Source organism: Labrus mixtus, chromosome 22 (genome assembly GCF_963584025.1).
Source record: "Labrus mixtus chromosome 22, fLabMix1.1, whole genome shotgun sequence".
Lineage (NCBI taxonomy): Eukaryota > Metazoa > Chordata > Actinopteri > Labriformes > Labridae > Labrus > Labrus mixtus.
Genome location: NC_083633.1, coordinates 10,908,266 through 10,932,135, shown reverse-complemented (window position 1 = coordinate 10,932,135; position 23,870 = coordinate 10,908,266). Strand labels below are relative to the sequence as shown.

General features: G+C 43.6%; 1 protein-coding gene across 12 annotated transcripts in view; it reads left to right on the top strand.

The window, feature by feature from the left end:
* foxp2 (forkhead box P2) overlaps positions 1–23,870 on the top strand; it is a 102,727-nt gene that overhangs the window by 26,589 nt on the left and 52,268 nt on the right. For 2 of the 12 annotated variants that reach the window (XM_061030129.1, XM_061030132.1), the window contains exon 4: positions 15,404–15,590. The exons of 6 other annotated variants lie outside the window; for them this stretch is intronic. In XM_061030129.1, coding sequence (XP_060886112.1) covers positions 15,414–15,590 — 177 coding nt within the window. In that variant the 5' untranslated portion in view covers positions 15,404–15,413. Of the gene's footprint in view, positions 1–5,078; positions 5,414–6,762; positions 6,955–15,403; positions 15,591–23,870 lie in introns of those variants that run through there. 4 more of the 12 variants (XM_061030130.1, XM_061030137.1, XM_061030134.1 and 1 more) reach the window with 4 other exon arrangements.

The window sequence follows — 23,870 nt, the reverse complement described above, 5'->3', positions numbered from 1 at the left end:
GATCATTGGAAAAGTGTGCCATTTATTAGGCAGCCCACTTAGACGGCCCAGATGGAGCTGGTCACTTGAGAGGGAGACGTCCTCATAAACTCTGAGCCTTCAGAGCAGGCACAACACCCAACCTCAGAGTCCAAATTAACCACTTTCTACCGCCTACACCCTTCCTTAAACGCCACATCTTTTGCCATTTACTAAACCCTGTATTAGAGCAGCTGGACAGTAAAAAAGTCCCACATTTCCTGAAAATCTCTCCGTGTCTTTGCACCTACATCCTCTCCAGCTAATCTAATATAACAGCATAATGATATTTTTGTGTGAAAAGTGTTGTCTCATCGCTCCGGAAGTCCCACTCACCTAAATAGTCCCTTCTCTCTGTCTTCCCTGTCTCGCCGTTTTCTTTTTCTCTTTTTTTTTTTCAGAGGTAGGGGTGTGAGGGGTATCATAGCCTCCTCTGGGCTCAGTTCCCCACAATGAATTACCTCCAGATGTAATTCCGACCCCCCCCCCCCACCCCACCCCACCTCACCCTTCGCCCTCAAATTAGTGGCTAGTAAAAATTAGGTTTGAATTAGCCATGGTGTCGAGAATAGAGGAGTTTGAAATTCCCATTTAATGAGTTTATTATTCTTTGCTGGAATGCAGATTTCCCTGAATTAATTTGATCAGGGTTTTTAGTTGAATGGTGTTTTAAGTCATGAATGGAGAGCCACTGTGTCAGCACAGAGTCAGAAGGCAGAGGTAATCGGAGGACTCTGGAATTCCGTTTTCTCAAACACTTCTGGTAATTTCTGAACTGTGTCCATTGTCCAATTCATGGTCAATGTTTGATTTCCGTCGTCCCGCATGGAAGTTTTTCCGTTTCTTCTTGCAGATGCATCAACAGGATTCCTCAAACTTCAGATAGTGGTTGTTTCATCGCATACACAGGTGTTTAGCTCTTTTGATTGCCAGTGGAGCTTGTCACACTTCCATTCATCCGTGAGGTCATGGTTCTGGGAATGACAATCTCTTTGGCAGAGCTGGAGATCACTGTCATAAATAGGTTTCAGATTCATCCCAAACAGGAAATCTAAATGTTCTAAGAGATGTATTGTTTTCAGCCAGGTACTTTAAAAAACAACACAGTAGCATCTGTTTTTTTTTCTCCAAGAAGTGATATAATTTATACTGCAAGTGCCTTTATTATATGATAATATCTACTTCTGCGAATAAAGGGAAGTTGTCTGCCATGCTCTGCTCTTTCATCTAATTCCAATCTGCAGAAGAACAGGTAAACTGCTGTGAGCTGCACTTGCTTGTTTAAATTTACCCGGCTCAGCCGAGCCTTTGATTTCAGCAACTCGTTTAATTCAAATACGCTTTTGAAGAAAAGCTTTTTCTTTTTTTTCGGAGGGGGAGGAAGGGGGGTTGGGCATTGAAGGCAGCTGAGCTGTTGGTTGGAGAACGAGGGGAGGCACAGGAGGGCCAATTTAACCTGGAGTGTCTGTCGCTAGTCTGCTAGCTGCTTCTTTCAAGAGGCCCGGTCAGCTTGAACCGTCTGACTTCTGTCATTTCGATCTCTTTTTATTTTTCTGCTGTAATGTATACTTTAATTCCTGCCCGCCCGCTGTCTGTGTGCGGCAGCAGCGTCGGCAGAAGCAGCTGGAGGGGAGGTGCAGGTATCATTAAGCCTTGGAGAGGCACCAGCGGAACGCTGCTGAGTGCTATACGTGGCTCCTCGCAGAGCAGTGTTGATATTCTGGGCCCGGTGAATGTACAGCCTGGTTTATTTTCAATAGGAACCTGAGGCCCGGGCTTGGCCACAGTGTTACCCCCTCCCTCCCACCCCCATTCCCCGGCTGCTTACTTGGGCTGTTGATATTGAGTCAAGCAAACACTCTCTCAGGGATGTCCTGTTGGGCACTCAGCCAAAGTCGCAAATGGAAGTCACATGTGGAGACTCCCAGAGGACGGCATTGAGGCCTCAATTCACACCAAAAAGTACGAGTTTTTCCATTACATAAGCTTTATTCAAATTCATACTTTTATACATAAAATAACTATTATTTTTTATTTAAAACAACAAATAAAAAAAAAAGAATAATTTTCTTATTATGTTTGAAGTAATCACAGCCCCTCTACATTTTTTCCCTGCTCTAATTTTTTTGCATTAAAATACATATGCAAATCTATTTGGACACTGTTATTATCAGCCACTTAATAGGTATTTCATTAGGGATTTTCTGAATGCACTCTGCAGGGCAAGTTGCCATGGATACCCTTGTGCTTAAGTACAGTGTATTAAAACGGTGCTGCCTTCCAACCACTTATATAATCACTGGTCCATAATGGTCTCTGCTCTGTGGCCATAAGCTACGATGATCAGCCATAGCCGAGGACTAAAAAATAAAACACCTTATTTGGCTTTTTATTTACTTGTAAGCAGCTCTTGAATGGTGCTTGTGGAACATTTGTGTGACGACTAATAAATGGAGCTGATGTGAGGGCTCTACTTCTCGTGCGTGTGTGTGTGTGTGATTTTCTCTTTGGGATTCATCAGTTATCACTGTGTGGGAGGTTTTAAGGGCAGTTGAACGTATTTTAGCAGACAATAAAATCACTTCATTTTGTCTCGCTGGCTCTTAAATGTGAGAATGGACGAGGGAGTGCACATGGGATTCACTATTCTCTTTGTCTTCTGTGCTCTAAATTTTTTAATTTAAAAGATCCTGTTTTTTTTGTTTTTTTTCCCCCAAAAACAGAATTTTTCATCTAAATTCCCTGTTTTTCTTGCAGAAGTCTGCAGCGTTAATGGTTGTAAAGGTTTAAAGAATGACAAACCTCATGGCAGTGTGTGTACTTCCTGGTGGCTTGGTACGACTGAAGTGACGACACTGCATTGGCAACACAATCCACGGTTGTTTTAATTGAAAACGAATAGCTAGCTAGGAGTGTGTATGTGTGTGTGTGTGTGTGTGTGTGTGTGTGTGTGTGTGAACTGTGAAAACGATAGCACCAGCCTTCATAGCGTCACGGCGTCACACCGCATCGCAGCTCGACTAGTTGCTCCCCCCACTGCTCCTGCTTCTGCTTCTGCTCCTGCTCATGCCAGGGTTGGCCGCCAGCTGCTGCCACCATCACCCCCTCCCTACTGTACCCTCTACACATGTCTACCCCCCCCCCCCTCCTCCTCCTCTCGTCTCTCTCTCTGTCTTTCTCCCTCCTTCCACTGTTCCGCTGCCACCACATCAAGATGCTGGTGGGCCTGTTCGTCTCCGTTGACCTTGGCAGCAGAACGCGCAGGAAGAAGAGACGCGGGGAATAAATACCTGAAGGGAGGAGGCGCACAGTTGTCATAGATGTGTAGAAATAGGCGTAGCATTTCCCCCCTTAGTGAAGCGCATGTTTCTAAGGGCCAGGGGCCTCTTGTTTGTTTTTTTCCAGTGAGGCACTCTGGGTAGTTTATTAAAGGGGCTGAAGGAGCTTTCTAGCCCGAAGCCGTCGATGCTGAAAGAGAAATGGGGAGAAATTACTGGCATAATGTGGATGCTTAGAGCAATTAACAGCAGTTGTTTAATGTTAGCCACTCTCTGTCGCTCTCTTTTTTTTTTTTTTCCCCTCTCGCTTTCACTGCCATGATTGTTTAGTGTACCCTCCCCGCCTCGCAGCTCAAGACAGTTGACACTAATGAAAATGCTGCATCTTGTGCTCCGTGTTGGTCTCTAAATAATGATATCATACGGCTGAAATATGCTCCAGCAGTGCCGTGGAGATAATGTGCAATTCAGAGCTTGTTAAATCATGCCAGCCCAGCACTCAGAGCTGCAGGTTCAAGTGGTCTTTACCCAGCGTTAGGGGCTACATCTTTCGCTAAATAAATCTGTCAAAGTTACCCGGGGTGCCTCTTTTTTGAAAACATAAAAGTTCTTGCACTCTGTGTAACCTCACTCTGCAGCTGGATTCATACCCATGTGTGTCTGAGTGTGTAACTATGAGTTTAATTTTGGAGTTGCATTCCTGCCAGATTCAGATTAGTGTTTGTGTTTTATTCTACATACAGCCCCAACTTGCGGGGGAAAAAGTACTGTAAGTCCGCTTAAATCTCTCAGGCCCATGTGGCAGAGCGAGCTGGTGGCAGATGGACCGGCTTTCTGCATCTGCCGTACGCAGACTGGGGGTGGGTGGGGGGGGGGGAGACTTTGTACTCCTGGGGAAGACCAAACCTTTTCTTCTTGCCAGTAGATTCCTGTCTGTTGGAGCGACTAAGAAAAACATCTGTGGCATGCAAGGGGAGAGAGAGAGAAAAAAAGAGAAAGAAAATGAGGGAGGAGGGAATAAAAATAAAAAAAAATTGACAAAAGGATTGGCAAACACCATTAGCCCCTAAATGTTCCAGCTCATTGCCTGTTGTGTGTTGTTTACAGTCGGGGAAAACATGTTGATACATCACATTCGGCACATGTGAGGCCGGCGCACGCTCCCTTCAGCTTTTTTGGCTTCTGCAGCAGGCTGCGGTGGTTTCTGTGGTCCCAGTTAGAGATAGTGAAGTAATTCATTAGTTTAAATATCTGAATCCGTGTGTGAGACATCTGACACGTTTGCCTGTTATCAAGTGGTAAACCAAGCTTTTGGAAAATTGCGGCAGAGGGGGAACAGCTGTAAAACCTTTGTCAGCTTCTGTGTTTCTTCTGACTAAAACCCCTAAAATAGACTTTTCTACATTTAGATGGAGGTTTTAGCGTGGCAAGGCGTATTATTTCATGCAAAAAAAAAGGTGTCTCTTTTTTTTTTTTAGATGATTGCCAATAAGAAAGTTAAAAAGCATAATTTTTGTATTTTGTCCAAGTCAAAAGTGAGAGTGGATTCTGCATTTGTGGAGGTCTCCCCACTTCTGAACCTTTGTGGTCTCCCTCCCCTTTCAGATTCCTCTACAAAACGCCTCTTCTGTAGCCCCCTTATGCACACACACACTTGCACAGTAACACACCCCCCCATCACCATTCCTTTGCCAACTCTCACCACCCTCCGCCCCCTCCTCCTCCTCCATCCCCCCCACCCCCCACTCCCCCCCCCCACCCCAACCCACCGATCAAGCCGCTGGTTTTTGTGTACTATTGGTCCTCGGGCGTCAAAACAATCCAGCGGGGCTGCCTGACTTGTTTTAATTAGGCAGCGCTGAAACGGCAACTGTCTCTCAGACGTGACCAGGCAGAGGTGCTTTCCCCCTCGCACTACTGTAAATACGGCTGTAAATACTTCTCCGCTGATGTCTTTGACAGTAAGCGTGAGCTAGTTTCTCCTCACTTTTTTTTCTACTTGTGGCGTTTTTTCCCCCTTTTTTTTGGGTTTCTTGATAACGCTTCAAGGCTTCTGAGAATACTTCTTCAAATGCTCCTTACCAGGGAGAGTGGATTTCTCACTCATTGTTTCAAAGGTACGTCTGCCCTCTCTCTTTTGCAGTCATTTCTCACTTTGTTTGGTTGTGTACTTGTGGTTGCTTAGCTGTGCTTTGTAATGCATGGATAGGCATGGCTAATAGTTTTTAAGAGCCCTATACGCTCTCTGCCAGAGATCGGTGCTGCTGAGGCTGCCGACTCTCCGCTCAGCCCTTTACTAATCCCATTCAGACTCTTAACATCTACACACACACTCTGACCTGCGCAGCATCAGAGCTAAAAAGAAAAAGGGGAAAATGCACACGGACAAAGCCACACACACACATACCTTTGTTGCGACAAATGCACCTCTCAGAGCGGCATCCTCCAGCCCAGCGTCTTTCTCCGCTTCTCCCCTTCGTCTCAGCGGTACCGCGCAGACAGCCAGTCCTGCAGGTTGTGTGTAAGCCGGTGTGTGTGTGTGTGTGTGTGTGTGTGTGTGTGTGTGTGTGTGTGTATATGTGTGTGCACATGAAAAGAGAGGGAGAGAGAATGAGAGTGTTCATAGGAGCAGATGTGCGATCAGAGCGAGAGCAGAGCGAGCTGGCTGGCAAGACTGCAGCCGAGGCGCGAGGGGAGAGCCGCTGAGGATCCTGCGAGGAGTCACAGCACTCCCTGACACACACACACACACTCAAATTCACACACAGGACCCACCCACACACACACATTACCTACACACATACAGTCACTCTTGCACATTTAAACGCAGAAAAACAAGATTTTCTTCAACTTTGTTTCAAGAAAATACTCAAAAGTTCTCTGATTTGAAAGTCATTCTCTGCATTAAAAGACGGTTAAAGAAGCGATCCTACCAATCATTACCTTGTCTCTCATTTCTAATAAAATGAGGAAGTAAATGATAAGTGGTGTTTTCCAGTAATAGTGATATATTTCATCAGCGACAGGCATAAGAAATGATGGTCTAATTATTTCCAGTGTGGAGGGAAAACGAAGGCAACGTGTCTCTGTCATAAATTTCCATTTTGTACACTACCCCCCCCTCCCTCCATTCACACACACACATGTGCCCTCCACACACACTCTCACTCCCCGGTCCCACTCTTTCCTGTCTCCCCCCCCCCCCCCCCCCAACTCAAGCCTCTCTCTCTATCGGGGGGCCCTGCATGTCCAACCCGCACAGGGGGGGCCCCCAGTCGGTAATTGCCCCGGTGACAACTGGAAATGATAGAATAATTGTCAGGAGAGGCGTCTAGGCTTTCTTTTTTTTAATGGGGGCGAGGGTGATTTAAGTATGCATGAATGGCACGGCGGTGGTGGTGAGGCGCAAGAGAGGGAGAGGTGGAGGGTGGGGGGGGGGGGGGGGGGGGGGGGTTAGCTGGGGCGGGGGCTGGGTGGCTTGTTTATGATGCCATCCCCCATAAACACAGCTGAAGTGATGACACAGATAGTGTTGCCTCTCCACGGGGTGACACCAGTCGACTTGCGGCCGTCGCAGCGAGACACCCCTGGCTGTGGTGGGAGAGAGGCGAGCACCTGTGTTTCTCTGGTCGAGCTCTGTGGCACTCCTCACCTTCAGGTAAAAAAAAAAAAAAAAAAAAAAGTCAGGAAGACTCCATCCATCCATCAATCATCCATCCATCCATCCATCATCTCTCGGCTGTGTTTTAAGGCGTGTGTTTTATTGCCGTGTGGTGTGTCTCCCTTCCGTCCCTGCTGCTTGTCCCACTGTGGAAATGTGCAGCCTCGCTCTGCGCTGCTCTGTTAATCTGCTGCTTAATTAGTGCTGATGAATGGCTGTGTGTGTAGATATGTGTGTGTGTGTGTGTGTGTGTGTGTGTGCATGTGTGCAAAGTGTGTGTGCGCCTGGCTTTGTGTTGAGTGTGTGCACATGACTGTGAACTCTCTTACTGTGGTATTATCGACTCTGGTATCAGTTGTTCTGTCGGTTTTTTTACTTTCCAGATGTTGCCACTTTTCAAAGCTATTAACAATTTATTTTTTAAATCAGTTGCAGATATGTGTTTTAGAAGGGCAAAGATTTTACACCAAGTTTGTTTTTCTAACATTTCTTAGAGTGTTGGGGGAGAAAAAAGTGTGTTTTCAAAATCCCAAACTCTTTGGAGCAGTTTGAAGTGAGGAGAGGTCACCGATAGACTGATAATCGTCGGAGCACTAATTATCTTTATCAAAGGCGAGCGGGATCATTTGTTTATTTAAATATTGATGAGGCTGAGCAAGGCACGCTATTGGGCTATTGTGGGCATATTATTAACATTTCATAGGGCTTTGTGCAGGAATGCGAAAGGGACTCCTCTTCATAATTTAATACCCTAATGCATAATGAGCTATGTGATTAGTTCACATGGAGAATTGGCCAAACTCCATTTTGAAGGCAGATAATTTACATTGTTCTCCAGAGTCTGCCATATAATAGCTTCTTTAGCGCAATAAAATTAAATGCTACATATTTTGTATTCCAGCTTACAAATCCCCCTGGCAATATTCCGTTTGACTTCTCTTTTTTTTTTCAGTTTTTTTTTCTTCTTCTCTCTTTCTACGTCTGTCTCATTTAAGAAAAAAAAGAGAAGAGAATTAAAAATAATTTAACTAAAAACACATGTTTACCTACATGTTTTATTTAGAACGCACGCTCTCCAATTAACACCGTTCATTAGGCGAGCCTCGTTATTTGTTTTGAAAGTTTAACCAATCACTTTGTTATGCTAATTGTGATGTAATTTAATTTGAGTTCCCCCGTAATGATGATGCCGCTATTATCCACATAAATGATGCAGTTAAGCAGCACGGCCTCATTTGCATGTGCTTGAAGCGGAGAGAGGCTGGAAAAAAAAAAGGGAGCCGACTCCCGTATCACTCTGCTTTAATTTTCCACCTCTGTTCACTCCTGCCCTTTGGGTCTTCCTGGCCTGTCGCTGGCTATTGATGATCAGCACTTTTATCTGAATATTTTTTTTTTAAGACAGAGAGGCCTGTATTTGTCTGCTTAAAAATCCCTAGAACTGCACTGTCGAAATTAAATAATGGAAATTTGAGAAGATAAAAGAATGCAAATGAATATTTTTTTTGGCCGACGAATCAAACTGAACAATTGATTTGTGTGGCCTCTTCAAACACACACACCTACACCAGCACACACACACACACACACACACACACACACACACACACACACACACAGCCCTTCTCAGTTTCATTGGTTCTTTTTTTGGATGATGAAGAGGGAGAGAGCTTCTTGAATTTAAATATTTCCATATCAAAGTGGTGCTTTGTCGGCAAGGGCTTAATTTTTAATCTGTTGATTCCATCATCATCTTTGGTTTGGACATTATGCAGATGCAGTTTGAATGAGTCGGGTGTGTGTGTGTATTTTTTTAATGTAGAGGTGCAGTCAGACAGTGCTCACTGTCAACCAGCCTCTGTGTATTTTTCTAAAATCAATTTCTTAATCCTGAGAGGAGCAGGAGTGATCCTCGCAGTTGAAAAGTCCCCAACCGGGCATGGAGGAAGTGTGACTAAGCCCGTGTTAAAGACAGCCCATTATCTATTTTGTCCAAGGTTAGACTTTGGTAATTTTCATGTGGAAAGATTATTTTTCCTCCTGACCAGTCCCCCCCTCTCTCTGTTATTTGCCCTTAATTGGTTACATAAATCTTGTCTGGTATGAATGAGGAATGTTGCGGTGTTGTCAACTGCAATCTTCGCCCTTATTTACCAATTCATTAAGATCTATCGATGCAGGACTGCTGAGGGGGAATGACAACATAAATCAGAGCTGGAGACATAATGGCCCTAATCAACCAGAAATAACTGGAAACGTCACAATGAGCTATGTCTCTGTAGCTGCACCGGCTGCGGCTGGATCCCTGCGCCTGTCCGCTGGACGTGCCGCACTGTGGAGAGGATCAGAAAGTCAAATCATTCGATTGTCATTAGCTCCTCTGATTTCCCTCTTCTCCCACGACAAAACCTCCAGAAAAGTGTAGAGTCTTTCCATCGCCTTCCTTTTTTTCTTCCTTTCAAATCCTCCCCCATGTCACAGCAGCTCTGTGCCCTGAGAATAAACCATCTTTTCTGACTTCTACACACGAGGTCTATAAATACAGAAAGGTCGGAAGCACCCTGCATTCACCAGCGCACCTCCTCTGCTCTGGGTAAAGATGATTGGACGAGACAACGAGGCCTCCCCTCTTTATAGGTCAATTAGCCCTGATTAGGTGGGCCGAGTTAATTAACAGAATTGGCAAATATGCAAATGAGAGCTGACTGATCAGCTTTCGTCACTGTCTCGCTCGCACATGGTGGCGGGTGCTGTCTCCTGCTCGTGCAGAGTGTGGTGGCTGATGGGTAACTCGGAAACGGTATGGGACGGGATGAAAACTAGATCCTCTCCTCCTCTTTTTCTCTGCCTGTGAGGGGAGTGCTGCGAAACGGGAATATTTTTAACAAACGTGCATTTATTGTTGCAGTGGTGGGTTTTTTTTGGCACAGGAATATGGATAGAGCTCAAATTGAATTTTATCTTTAAATATTTTCCTGTTTTTTTTTTGCTGTTTCATTGTGGATTTTAATTGAACTTTTTGAAGTTAGCCTACTTTACCCTTTTTTTTATTAGAAATTGGATAGCCCATATTCAATAACTGTTTTTCTATTGTCACATTTCCGAGCTGGTGTTATTCATATAAAATGAATTTGTATCATGCAAACCATTCATGAGTGCTTCTTGCATTTGATTCTAAGGAGACATTGTGCAGACTGTACAATTGAACATGCACTTTACACCCTTTCCCTCAGCTTTCTTTTTCTTTGTCGTTTCTTCTCCCTCTCTGCTCTCCACAAACACACACACACACTCTCCATTTAGGGACACTCACACACTCTGGCAAATAGTCTGTCTTTTATCTTATTCCGTCTCATCTCCTTATTGTAAATAGAAGAGAATTAAGTTCTGAACACTCTTGACTGAATGTCTCCTATCACAGAACTACGATTTATTGTCGGCTCAAATGAAGGATTGAAATACGACGAAGGGTTTTTCTCAATGTAGGGCTCATTGGACAGGAGATAACCACATTTGATTCTGTTGCTTTGAATAATGTTAATCCCGAAAAAAAGCAAAGTCCATTATTCATATTCATCTCTTTTCATTTGCCCCCACTCCTGATTTTGTAAATATGATTTCTTTAGCCCCCACCCCCTCCTTTTTTCTCTCCAAAGCAATCTTTATTCACCGGTGAAACACTTTTGAAATTCCTCTATCTGAGAGCAGAAACCATTACCATACACAGGTTTAGAAGAGGTAGTCATTAATGCTCCTTTATGGTGGCCCTTTAGTGCCAAAAAGGAAGCTTTTAATTCTAAGGCAGGGCTTCCTGGCATGCCATACTTAATCCAGGAGACTGGGGTTTGTCAAATGTAGTATTACAAGTGCCCCCCCCCCCTCCCCCTCCTCCAATACTGACTCAGAAATCACTACCTGAATCTGGCTGCAAAAAACTGCAACTGTAACAAACAAACATGATAATAATCATAGTTTTTTAAAGGTTTAATTAATGGTATGAATATATGCAGGGCACTCGAATGAGAGAATTAAACTTTTTCATTAATAGAATATATCATTTTAAACTCTGCAGTTTTCGGTCCAATTTTTTTAGTCAGCACATATGTTGGCATTTTGATTTATTAAGCAATCTGAAGTGTTGAAAATGTGTGCCCTTGCCTAGTTACTTCTTTATTTTGTATGCATGGTAACTTATGGCAATGATGAATTAATTTCACTCAAGCACAGAATCTGTGATTATTTTAAATGGTAAGCATATCTCGTCTTGATCAGAGAGCTGTGAGGAGTCAGCAGACTGTGAAATGTAATTTCTATTATTATGATTTTTTTTTTTTTTTTCCCCCTCCATATTTTGATCTCACAATCGGAAAGAATTCCAGCCTGCCACCTGGAATGTGAACTGATAATGAAGGGGACGTCTGGGATCATAGATTTACCGGTCATCTTTTTTTCTGTTCTTCTTTGTCATCTTAATGAAAACATTTTTGCAACACATGCGAAAAAAAAAAAAAAAATTAGGGAGTTGATCAGTGTTGTAGAACAGGAATCTGTGGATCCTCACTGAAAATGGATAGACAAGAAACTCAACAAAAAATAGCTTGAAGCCCGGTGTGTGTTAACAACCTAGGTGTGTGTATGTGTGTGTTAAATTCCCCAGTGTTCCCCTGACAGAGTTGGAGCACAGCAGACAGCTGTGTATTCCCACTAGATGGATGGCCAGTGTCATAGTGTGTGTTTACTGCACATGATAGAGCGGGAGACAGGCCAGGTAATGAGGCTACATTAAGGGCTTTTAGAGCTCGCAAACAAAGATGGAGGGCTGCTTCTTTCCCCTTTAATGATAGGTGTGTGTTTGGTGTGTATGTGCGAAAAAGAGAGAGTCGTGTGTGTCTTTGAGGCAATGAAAGGCTCAATTCTCCTTACACCTTTGTTATGTCACTTCTGGGAAGAAAGAGAGAGAAATTCTCCCAATCTCGGGGCCAAATGCATCGTCAGGACCCTTTTCTCAGATTCCGCACCTGATGGAAGAGACAGATTTGCGTAGTTCAAGATTCGAGGGTAAATATTTGCTCAAGCTGGAGAGGAATAGCAAGCAAGGGGTATGGTTGCACAAGGAATGAGACAAAAGCTGGTGTTGGGCTGCAGCTTTGCAAATATAGTGTCTGCCTGTGTCTTAGTTTGCTTAATCAAGAAATGCCTTTCTTTCTGCTGAGCTTCCACCTCAATAGAAATGTTGGAGCGACCGTTGACGACGGTAAATCTGGAGAGTTATCTCCTTCTCTCTCTCTATCTCTCCACCACCCCTCAACCTAAACACTTAGTATCACTATCATCTTCTTTCCCACAGCTATACATCTACAGCATATTAGCAGGGCAATAACAGGCTTCCTCTCTGTTTCCGATCATGATAATAAGCGGTCTAGGTTCTCCCTCATTGGAAGATTATGGCTTTAGGAAATAGCATCAAATAGCGGGTGTGTTGAAATGCGGGACACCGGCAATTTATGGGATGTCAAACACACGTGCGGGCAAGCCGGCAGCCTTCACTCAACTTGTCTGCACCGAGTGAGAGCCCAAAGTCAATACTGTAGCTGGGGGGCAGTGGTGTTGCTCCTTCCGACCCAGTTGGTTCAGGCCAGGCTGAGCCGGGGTCAGGGCTGGTATCCCTCAGGGATCCTTGGTAGGCACACTCAAACTCAGATACACACATGCATAGAGTCACACCCTCAGGTGCCGAGTATTGTCACTATCTGTCTCCCTTGAGTATTGTGTTTCTGTGTGAGTGTGTGACAGTTCCATCACCCTCACAGACGGCTCATCAGCTTGGTCGCCCGCTCATCTTTGCAGCCTGGCTGTGTTTCTAATTGACATTCTAATTGGCAGATTTGAATGCCGTCTTTAGATGGCTAATTAATTTATCTCACCGCTGTCATTAAGGTTAAAGCACCATCTGATCTCTGCGAATATACTTTGCATATATCTGCATTATCATTATGTTGCAGTTAGACATATTGCACAGATTTTATTTTGGAGGAGGGAGGGAAGATTATGGGGTTGAGATTAGGCTGGATTTTGGGCTTTTATTGTTTGTGTATTAAATTCAAATTATGAACTCATTATTTTTTTTACTCACGCAAAGATGGCTGATTGCTTAATTTTACCCTTTTCTTTTTATGATATTCATGTTTTATATATCAATAATCATACGCACGCACATTATAATCATATTTCATTTGATTGTTAATAGTAGCAATATTCCTTGGACTTTTTTTTTGCAGTTTGCATTGCATTCAGACGTTATTAAAAATCCTTATTTCCTTGTCTCATATATCTTCAAGTTGTCCGAACCATCCATCCCTGGTCCAAGAAAGAAAGCAGGAAAAAAAGGAGATATCCAGGCTCCATTAGAATGTTCATAAAATTGTAGTAAAGGCAATCAGACAGTCTTTCTCTGAATATTTTAAACATCGGGCATGTAAAATTTATGCCTAATTTGAATACTTATTAGCCGGCTGATCTCGGGCTGCAGCCTTGAGTTTCTTATGCTGAGATTCATCACTGGATTGGATGTCACATTGTGCCCCCCCCCCTCCCCAACCCCACCTCCGCCACCACCTTCCTCCCTCCCACTCAGTCTTCCTTTCTCTCTCTTTCACTCTCATTCTTTTCATCTGTCTTTCTCCGTCACCCCCCTATCCCACCCTCCTCTCTCTGCTTCCCCTTTCTCTCTCTCTCTCTCTCTCTCTCTCTCTCTCTCTCTCTCTCTTTTTTTCGGTGTGTCTCTCTCCATCAGTAGTGAGCGGCGCGGTGTTAAACAGGGGCCTGTTTGTTCACAAGCACGCCTTGTCCTGGCCTCTTCCCTATTTACTTGTGTCCCGGGCAGCTGTCGCCCTGCTCTGTGTAACAGCTCAGCCCTGTTTGTTCTCCCCGCCTGGATCCTGTTTATCCTGGCTGTGGACATCCTTTAAGGCCTGTCCTGTATCTGCCCCTCGTCAAACACACACACACACACAAACAGACGCACACACACAAACACATTGAAGGACGTGTACACACCTCCATTAAAATGGTATTTACCGGCCAAAGAATACACACAGACGGTACCCGTGTGAGCTGGGCACCAATGCTCTGAAAAACACATGCACACACACACACACACAATCATTATTATCATTGGTCCTTCCTTCTTTGTTGCATGTGTGTACGTGGCTTGTGTTGCACTCAATAAAAGCTGCAACATTTTTCTAAAATCTGCAAAACTCTCAATATCAATTTTAATTACGGAAATTCTAATTTGCCAAAAAGAGGAAAAGCCATTATCTCGGGTGCATTCCCAGTCACGTTTTGTTGGGTCTGAGGTGTCTTTTATTTATTGTGAGGATGTCGAGTGATGTCGCTGGGCTCCTCTCTGCCCCAGTGAAGGTACAGAGCATTAAATGCAAGGGGGAAATGATAAAACATTTATTACTGGAGAGAGAGGAGGTAATATACATAATTTATGCTGTTTTTAGCACAATCATTAGTGATATTCGTGATAGATTTTTTCCCCCCCTTTTCTTCCCTTCTTTCCTCTCTCTTTCTCTCACTTTACATATTCATGCACTGGAAATTAACACAAGATCATATATTTGTTTACAGTCAAAATTGTCATCTTCCTCTACAAAGTTTGATTAGAGCTCCATATGAGTTCAATTGTGTCCCATTAAAAGAAGCAGTGCAAAAAACGGTGACAGAATTTGAGGCATACAGGGGTTTGATTGAGGCTGCAGGTTTTATTTAGCCACAGCAAAGATGACAAACCCATTACAGCCCTGCACCATGTGATTCGCTGCCTCCTCCCCCCTCCTCCAAATTTTAATTTTGCATGATTAGCTTTGCGTCATTAGGCAACTTCATTCACATGCGACACACACTCAGAACCTGACAGCGTCAAGACAGGAAAGGTTTCAGAGGAGCCTGTGCTTAAATGTTTCTGTCTGTGTTGGCTGACTGACTGAAAGCGTGAAGGAGATATTAAGAATTGAGCTCAAATTCATCTATAAACCCTTTAATTTGTTTTGTCAAAATTCCAAATAAGTATATTTTATTTAACGATAATATCAAATGTAATATAACATCAAACGCCTACATCTATGCTGAAATTTTAGTGAATAAAGCCATGTAAAATAACCCTTCCCATTTCAAACAGCACCAGGACGTGCATCTCTTTGTATTGCTTCATTTACACAATGAATGCATAATTGCTCCTCCTGCATCCAACCCTCCCCTCTTCCCTCTTTCCTTTCCCCCCTCCCTCTTCTTTAAATGCTTTAATTTGCAGAGGGGGACTGTGGGCTTGATAATAGAAGCATAACAAAAAAAAATAGGAGGAAAAAAAAAAGGGGGGGGGGGGGGGGGGGAATTGTAACAAGAAGAGCCCTAACCGGTGCCTCTTAATCACTTCTAGGTTTTAAATCATGATGATGCAGGAGTCGGCCACAGAGACAATAAGCAACAGTTCAATGAGTCAAAATGGAATGAGCACCCTAAGCAGCAGCCAATTAGAGGCTGGCAGTAGAGATGGGAGATCAAGCGCTGGTGACACGAGCAGCGAAGTAAGCACAGTCGAGCTGCTGCATCTGCAACAACAGCAGGTAAGTTGTGTTTCTCCCCCGTCTCGTCCCTCTCTCTGCCGCTCTCTCGTTCTCTCTCTCTCTCTCTCTCCCACTCTGTTTGCCCCTCGCTCTCCCACTCTTCTCTGCTCTGAGGCAGCGCTGGATTTTTTTTTTTTACATAGGCAGGAGGCACAATGAGATACTATTTTGTGTGTTTGTAACTATATAGTGTTTTGTGGTTTTTTTGGGGTGAAAACATTGTCGAAGAAATTGGCTGTTTTTGTTGTTTACAAATGTGTTTGGCAGGTTGTTTTTCCTTGAAGTGTTGTGCCTGTAGTGATGAGAGTGTTTAAGTTGTTTGTTCGTTTCTTGCTTGGTATTTTTTTTTTGCTTTTAAATTGTATTAACAGAGCATTACAGACATGTGAGGCGTGTGTTTGTGCATGTGTGGGAGTGCAGGAGAGAAAGAGAAAGGGAAAGAGTGTGTGTGTGAGAGCAATCGTACGTACGGACCAGCCTGAGAACTGAGAGTGTGTGTGTGTGTGTGTGTGTGTGTGTCTGTGTCATGGCAGTGCTGTATCCACCAGAGGGCCTCCTAACTCGGCTCTCACAGATACAGACACACCGGCGGCAGAAAAACCTTTGACCGGGACACTTTAGGAAGAGAAATTTGCATGCAGTCGCTCTGTTTTACTTTACCTCAACTAGAAAGTAATTTAGAGTTTTTTCAACCTCACTCTAAGATTATTTTCTCTCTGACTGACATGATAGTACCATTCACCTCCGTCATTTATTTTACCTTTCCTTTTTAATCCAAGGCAAAACTTTCTAATTCTTGATCTCTTAAGCTTCTCCTTTTTCACATCCATGTTGTATTGTTTGGCTCTATTCTTCTCAGTCGGAGCAAGTTGGGGGTGAGCGGGCTACAGGGACGGTGGTAGTGTGTGTGTGTGTGTGTGTGTGTAGTGAGAGGGGGGCAGGAGTTGTGAAAGTCAGTCACCAGCAGAGTAAAGGAGTCAAGTGTCTCTCTTGTCTTTTCACGGTGAATGATGGCTTTGACAGTTCGCCAAAAGAGCAGTGGGAGACGGGGTCAGAGGGTCGTGCTTCGGGGCTATCGGGGGACAACGCCGCGGGTTTGTAATGATGCACGCTGTCCTTTCGTGTTGTTGGGAATTTTCCTGCATTTTTTCTATCCTACATGGGCTTGTGTGTATACTCTTGCAGCAGCTGAACGCCTGTGGACAGTTTTGGTACAATAGATAAAGATGTGTGTATGTGTGCTGAAGGGGATGTTTGGTGTAGCAAAATTCTCCACCATTCCCATGCCCCCCATCCCATCTCAGCAGCCGTGCTTCATCCACAACACGACCCCAGTGGTGCTGCTGGTGGCCTCAGCAGCAGCAGCTCTGTGGCCTTACTCCCCATTTATCACCACTCCACCACTCTTCCTACACACACACAGACACACACAGACACAGACACACACCTGATTGGGGTCAATTCTCTCCCTCTCTCAGTCATCATTCTTTTACATTTGAAGGAGGAGTGTTCTATTTGTGTCGATGCTCTGCAGATAGAGGCAGAAAGAGAGAGATATAGTGCAGGATAAGAACTGCTGCACCAAAGACCAAGCATTGTGTTGGACTAGAAAGCATCAGGACTTTATTCTTCCTCTTTTTTTGCATTTTATTCAGGATTTTTATTGGTTTTAGCTTTTATATTCTATTAAATGTCTTGTGGCTATTTTGTTGAAGCTTGACAACATATCAGATAGACATTTAGAGATCAAATAAAAGACAATTCATGTATTTTTGATTATAAACAAAGGGAACAGTCTAAAACCTGCTCTTTAATGTAAAGTGTCCTGAGATGAATTGATGCCTTATTCATATAAATCGATTGAAATTTGTTTCAAACTTTTGTCAGATGAAAAGGTGCAGAAACAGAATGATTTCAGATGATTTGAGAAGTGTTCTGTGACTCTTTCTCTGAGGAAAGTGCCTTCATCTTGGTGAAACATTTAGAGATGTAATGAGAATCAACATAAGACTAAGTGTATCTTTAACGAGCAGAGATATGTGTGGTGAATGCATGTGTATTAATGTAAACCCAGTAAGTCGTCTAAAAGTGAAGAAGCCGTGTTTAAAAAAAAAAAACTCGGCATGGAGAGAGAAAAGCGATGTAAGCATAAAGTGTGTAGTTAAATCTCTGAGACTGACGTACGGCCGAGAGCTCGTAGTGGTGGGTGGGGTTGGGAAGAGGATGTGACAGTGTGCGCCTTGTAAAAAGAGGCCAACCCGAGCCCTTCTCTCCCCAGCCCAGAGACAGACACATTGAAATGAGCAGTCCAGCTAACAGGTCTCTGGAGGCTTTTTAAAACAGGGGGCCCTGTGCTGTTAACTTCACACACACTTCCTGTGCCGAGAGAGAGAGCGTGGTCTGAGAAAGGAGACGAAACATGGAGGGTTTTTTTTCTCTACGCATAAGTTAGCAGAGAGACTTCCTATTTTGCAGCTGTAAGCTTAAGCTCATTTGAAGAAGGGTGAATGTGTGTATGAAGCATGCATTTGTGTGGTCATATTTTCTTCTTTTTTTTTTCTTTGCACCTGTGAGCAGATTTAAAAAAAAAAAAAAATGAAATAAATTCCAGCCCACGCCTCTCTCTCCGCTCTGAGTCCATTTTGAAGGAAGGCTGTTGGGTGTAATTTTCCACCCATATTTGGAATGACATTGAGTGGTCCAGTGGGTATAGAAGCTCCGGTCTCTCATCACGCTGCTGGGGGGATGATTAATAATAAGCACTGATGAATTCTCCACTGTCCCTGTGGGTTCTGCCATTACCTTAGCAGCTCCAAAATACCACCTGCAGCTATAATTAGAAGAGCAGCATCTTAAGGTCTCCTCGCCTTAGATTCAGCCAGGTTACACAGGAGCAATTTTACCATATTCAAATATTGACACTGATTTTCTCCCTTTAAATAACCAACATGCACGTGTTTGTATTTGTTGTCTCTATATTCTGTTTTAATAGAGGTTGTTGTTTTCCTTATAGAAGCCACACACTCCCTTATCCATGCATCTGAATAATAACCATTATATCACAATTGAATTTCCAACCCCTAATTTTCTGTCCGGGTTTCATCACCCCATTCCCAAGGTTGTCTAAATAGACCTAATTTGATTTGAGATCACAGATTAGATACCCACTGTATCTGATTGCAATTTGCCAGCTCCAGATATGTATCACAGCAAATGATAAATGTAGCACAGCCTTAATTACTACGCTAAAATGATCACTATAAAAGCCCCCCCCGCTTTAAAAATGTGCTGAGCTCATATTAGCAATCCATCTATCTTCCACTAAACTAAATCTTACGTTTTAATATTAGATGCAGCTGTGTATACGTGAGAGCTATGCATTGATCTTTGGATCTATACCGTAATGTCCCATAATGAGGCTGTTAGTTGATTACAGTGGTCTGTGGACTTAATCCTGCACCGGGTTATCAGTGGGATTGATGAGCCAATCCTCAGGACCCCTCCCCCCTCCTCTAAATGGACTGAGTACTTTAAGAACTTTATTGATATTCAGAGCAAACTGGAAGCCCAGGTTTATCTATTGTGACCGGGTCAGTTGTTCTGTCACAACGGCAATCACTGATAAAAACTCAAACAAAATAGCTTTTAAGATTCATTTTTTGGGTACCAAATCCTGACAGCTATTTGTTATTTGTTGCTGTTGTTTATAACTCTTATTTCCTTCAGCCGATTTGTGTTCACAAAAAAATGCTATCATTTGTGACAATATTTGTATTTACTTTTTGCAGTTAACAATAGAGGGTCGTCACAGTTTACATGTTGGTGAACTAGTTTAGAATGCACTGTGTTCCAGAGGCACATGATGCGGGAAAAATGCAAACCATCCAACCCCATTTAAATGACTGCAGCGTTTTGACATAAATTACCGCAAGTGCACTGAGGTGCCATCTTACTCCCAGGCTAACCCTGTCGCTACACGGGAGTTAGGCAGTGGTCCAACTTGAGAGTGACAGCAATTAACCTGCCTTCCTCACTGTTTAGCTTCAGGAAAGGGAAGGGATGGAAAATCTGACAGCTAGTGATGGGTAATATTTAGGGTTTAGGGGCAAATGAAATTCTCCCCAAAAATGAAAGTCATTAGGGAGAAAGTTACCCAACAGACAAAGGACGAAAAGACAGCGTGTGTGTGTTTGTGTGTGTGTGCGTGTGCGCTTTTTTTGACTGACGTGTGAGCGCACCTCCCTCTTATAACAACTCAAGTTTGTCGTTTAATGCAGGTAAATACTAAAAATACTGTCACACAGTGTTCACCTAGCATCACCTCTCACAAACAAGCCTCAAGCATCTTCCTCTCTCCCTGCCCTTCACCTGCCTCTCCGTCTTTCTATGAGAAGACACACACACACACACACACACACACACACATACACCTAAGATGCAAATCTGGGCTTTGCCCTTGAGCATAATTTAAAGGCCTAATCACCCAGACTGTCCCTTTGGATGGAAAAGGGAAAGAGGGAGGTAGGGAGGGGTGGGAGGATGGTGTCTCTCATTTGCACTCTTACACAAAGAAGCTCATTAGGTTTATCTTTCAGGCCTGAGATTGCCCCACTCAACTGTGTAAATAAGACACCGGCCCCGGCCTGACGCATCAATCACCTCTCAGGACAGAAGACAGACCTTGGCTGAAATATGAACGAATTCATAAAGGAGCCTTTTGTTGGCCATCATCATCATCTGTGAGAAGATAAGGGCGTCCTGTAAAGGCTGGAGAGGCATTAGAGAAGCGGCATGTACTGTATGTCTTTGTAAAATTATTCCCCCTTTCAGTGAAAAGACACCTCTTCTCTGGCACTCCTTGTGTTGGAGTTATTTACAATGAGAGCCATCCTTCTTTTTATTTCAAGCCTGGCTATTGGCAGACGGTCCCTACAGGATAGTACATACAGGCCTGTGACATATAGGCCTGTAGTTTCCCCCTTTGCGATGACACTAAAGATATAGGGTGTGAATGACAGCACAGCTACTGTTTGTTCACCCTTCCCCCGACAAAACACAGTATTATTCTATTATCTATCTAGACGCCACCTCTTCCTCCTCCGCTTCTTCACCTTTTTTCTCCTCCATCTCATTCTCCAGCTCCTTGAAACCTGGCCTGTCCATCTATGTTTAAGACACATTACATGTGGCCTTCTGGAATTTACAGTGGCGCTCTCCCAGTAACTCCATTTCGCACAGGAGTCCCCGGAGAGCACAGCGAAATGTCAAGCTGCAAGGCTTGAAAGAGACACGAGGAGAAAGGGACAGAGAGAGAAAGAGAGAGCGGGTGATGGCGGAATGGAGAGGATGAGAGAAATGGACAGAGGGAAATCTTCTGGAAATGAACACTTATAGGTGTTTTATGCTCAAGCAGTTGGATTAGTGGTTAGCACAGATAGAAAAAGCAGATCATACTGTATGTAAGTTTGTGTATCAGATTCAGTCCATAGAGGTCTAATGCTCTAACAGAGTTGTCTGCTCATGAAAAAAATTAAATAAAAAGCAAACCGCAAACCATCTATAAAATGAAAAGGGAAATGCATTAAATGAAAGTCAGTTTACTAGCTCTCACTTTTGACCTGACACTATGGAGGTTACATTTTTCCTTTTTCCAATTCCAACAGCAAGACATGCATATTGGTTGATATATGGAACCAAACCAATACTAGTGCGATATAAATTATATATACAATGATGGTGTAGAAACACTGATAGCTGACATCTTGCTAGCTTCAAATAACATTACATTCTTTGCTAGTATCACACTGTTGTGTGTTTCTTTTGTTGTCGCATGATCATATACCTGATTTCTTTTGGGGCTAATCGGTAAAAATATCTGACCTGTCTATTGGCAGATAAATTCATCAATACACAATAAGCATTTTATACAATAGGAGGCATATTGATACTGGTATTGGTACCGGTATGGATATATCGGTTTCAATGCCAGTATAAGTATTAATGCCAGTATTGTATTGACCATATTGGTACTGATACTTTAACTGCAGTGGCCAACATTGGTATCATTGTGTGTATTGTATCAACGCCATTATTGACATTGATGTCCATACTGTATCGGCCAATCTCAGTATCAGACTGGTACTGGTACTGGTAACCCTCCAGCTGGCTAATTTATTTCCTCTTTCTTAACCGTTTTATTCCTATAAAGCACATTCACCCAGTGATAAATAGACTGGGCAGGGGTTAACCACCTCAGTGTAAATAAGAGGCAGCCATTGAGTAGCACAGACTGTGGCCAGTAGCCCCGCAGTCTTCAGCCAACCCCAGCGCAGGCCGGGATCAATGGCCACTTCACAACTCATTTCCTTTTACGCCTCCCTAACTGCCCCGCTCCAGCTCTGGGAAATAAATGGCACTGGATCCATACGTCCACTCACACGAGCACAAACACATACACAGGCATGCATACACACACTCGTACAAACACACACTCGCTCATTCTCTGAGTGAGCTGAGCAATTGCTTCAGCTCAATACCCTCCACAATAATTTATTTGCCTCAGTGGCGAATGGAGCGTCATCTGTCGTGGCCTCACAATCGAAAACAAGCATTCTGTCATTGTTTGTTGCCACTCCCCTGTCGTCGGCTTAAACAGAGTACCAGTCGTTAATATGGTGAGGTGGAGTCTTACTGTCACCCGCGGCTTCAAAACACACATGTAAATAGCTCTGCTGTGCCATAAAGTGGCATTAACAGGATCGAGAAAACACGTTTATTTGGGCGAGTTTGCTTTCCGATGAACACGCGGTAATGCAAATGCTTCTCCCCCCCTCCCCCCAAACAAAAAAAATCCAAGTGGCTTACAGTCATTTGATAGGCCACGACACCACTATCCATTTAACAGAGCTTAAAAATCCTACATATGCATATGCCGGGGTAGTCTTAAGCTGACAACCAAAAGACAGGATTTGCTAGAAGGCAGCTTTGGAGTGTTGTGAATTTAACAAGCATGTCTAGTATTACAGTTCCTCTCCGCTTTAGCCATGAATAGTAACAAATCAGACTCTGAAACGCTTGCCTGATGGTTTGTTGTGTGTACCCCCCCTCTCTTACTTCCCCTTCTTAAACCAAAATGACTTCCAATCTGGTTAAGATGACTAGCAAAAGTGTAGCAATTTATCATCACCTGTGCTCTCTTTGGCCAGATTGTTGCCCAACAGATTCCAGGTATCTATGCCATTTTTTTCTCCCTCTGTTGCACTTGTTAACACTCTCCGCTGCTCCGATTACCTTCATCCCTGACCCATTTTTTGAATATATAAATAGCTTTCCCCAGTTGTTTGTAGTTGTAACGCTAGCAGACTGCAAATGGGAGATGCTCTTTTACGCAATGCCTCCAAACACAGTATACATATGTAAGAGATCCAGCCGGGGCTTTCAGTCCTTTCCCCTTCACAGCTTTTCATACAAATGCAGTAAATAAGCTCCGGCCGGGGGGAATTGAAGGCTCTGAACAGACGAACTGACTGACATGTCACTTAGCGCCGGCTTTGGCTCTCTTCACTGCCGGCTTTAGAGCTGAAGCTGCTGGGTTTTAGAGTGTATCAGGCAAGGCCAGGTGCTCACTTTGCTGTCAATGTGGACTGACATCTGTATTATTTACAACATTGTAGTAGTGCCAGAAATATTATTTGCTATGTTGTTAAATTTGTGCTAAAATAGCAAGCCATTTTAGAATTAAAAAAAAGCCTGCAAGAGTATAAACTGAGGGTTTTGGGGGGAGCAGATACCGAGAAGAAATTGTACTCTGACCTGAAGTTAATGATGTAAGTGAAACCATTGCAGGAGATAGACAGGCCTGCCAAACAGCCAGCCTGCCATTCCTCATGAACACCTAACCACTGCTTATTTACCCACACAGGACTTAACTCGCACAAATGTATCAACGATAGCGCCACAAAGCTGCTTGTTCCGCCCTGATAAAAGCGACAACCCATGAGCATATGCAGAACATGCTTTTGTGTGGGCCAGACGCGGCACTTCAAGCTTGACTAGACACTAAGCTGATATTGGTTTCACGCTTGAGTCCGTGGTGCGAAAATCTCTCCAATTGAAACCCGGAGATTTGATTGTTTCTGCATATGCAGTTATCAGAAGTTTACATGATAAATATACATTAGCCTGGGGGCTTGGCCATGCGTGGTATTGTTTCAGCGATACTATTCTTCATGCATTCCTTTTTCACCTGTTTGGACTTCTTCATCCAATTCAGTGGGAACA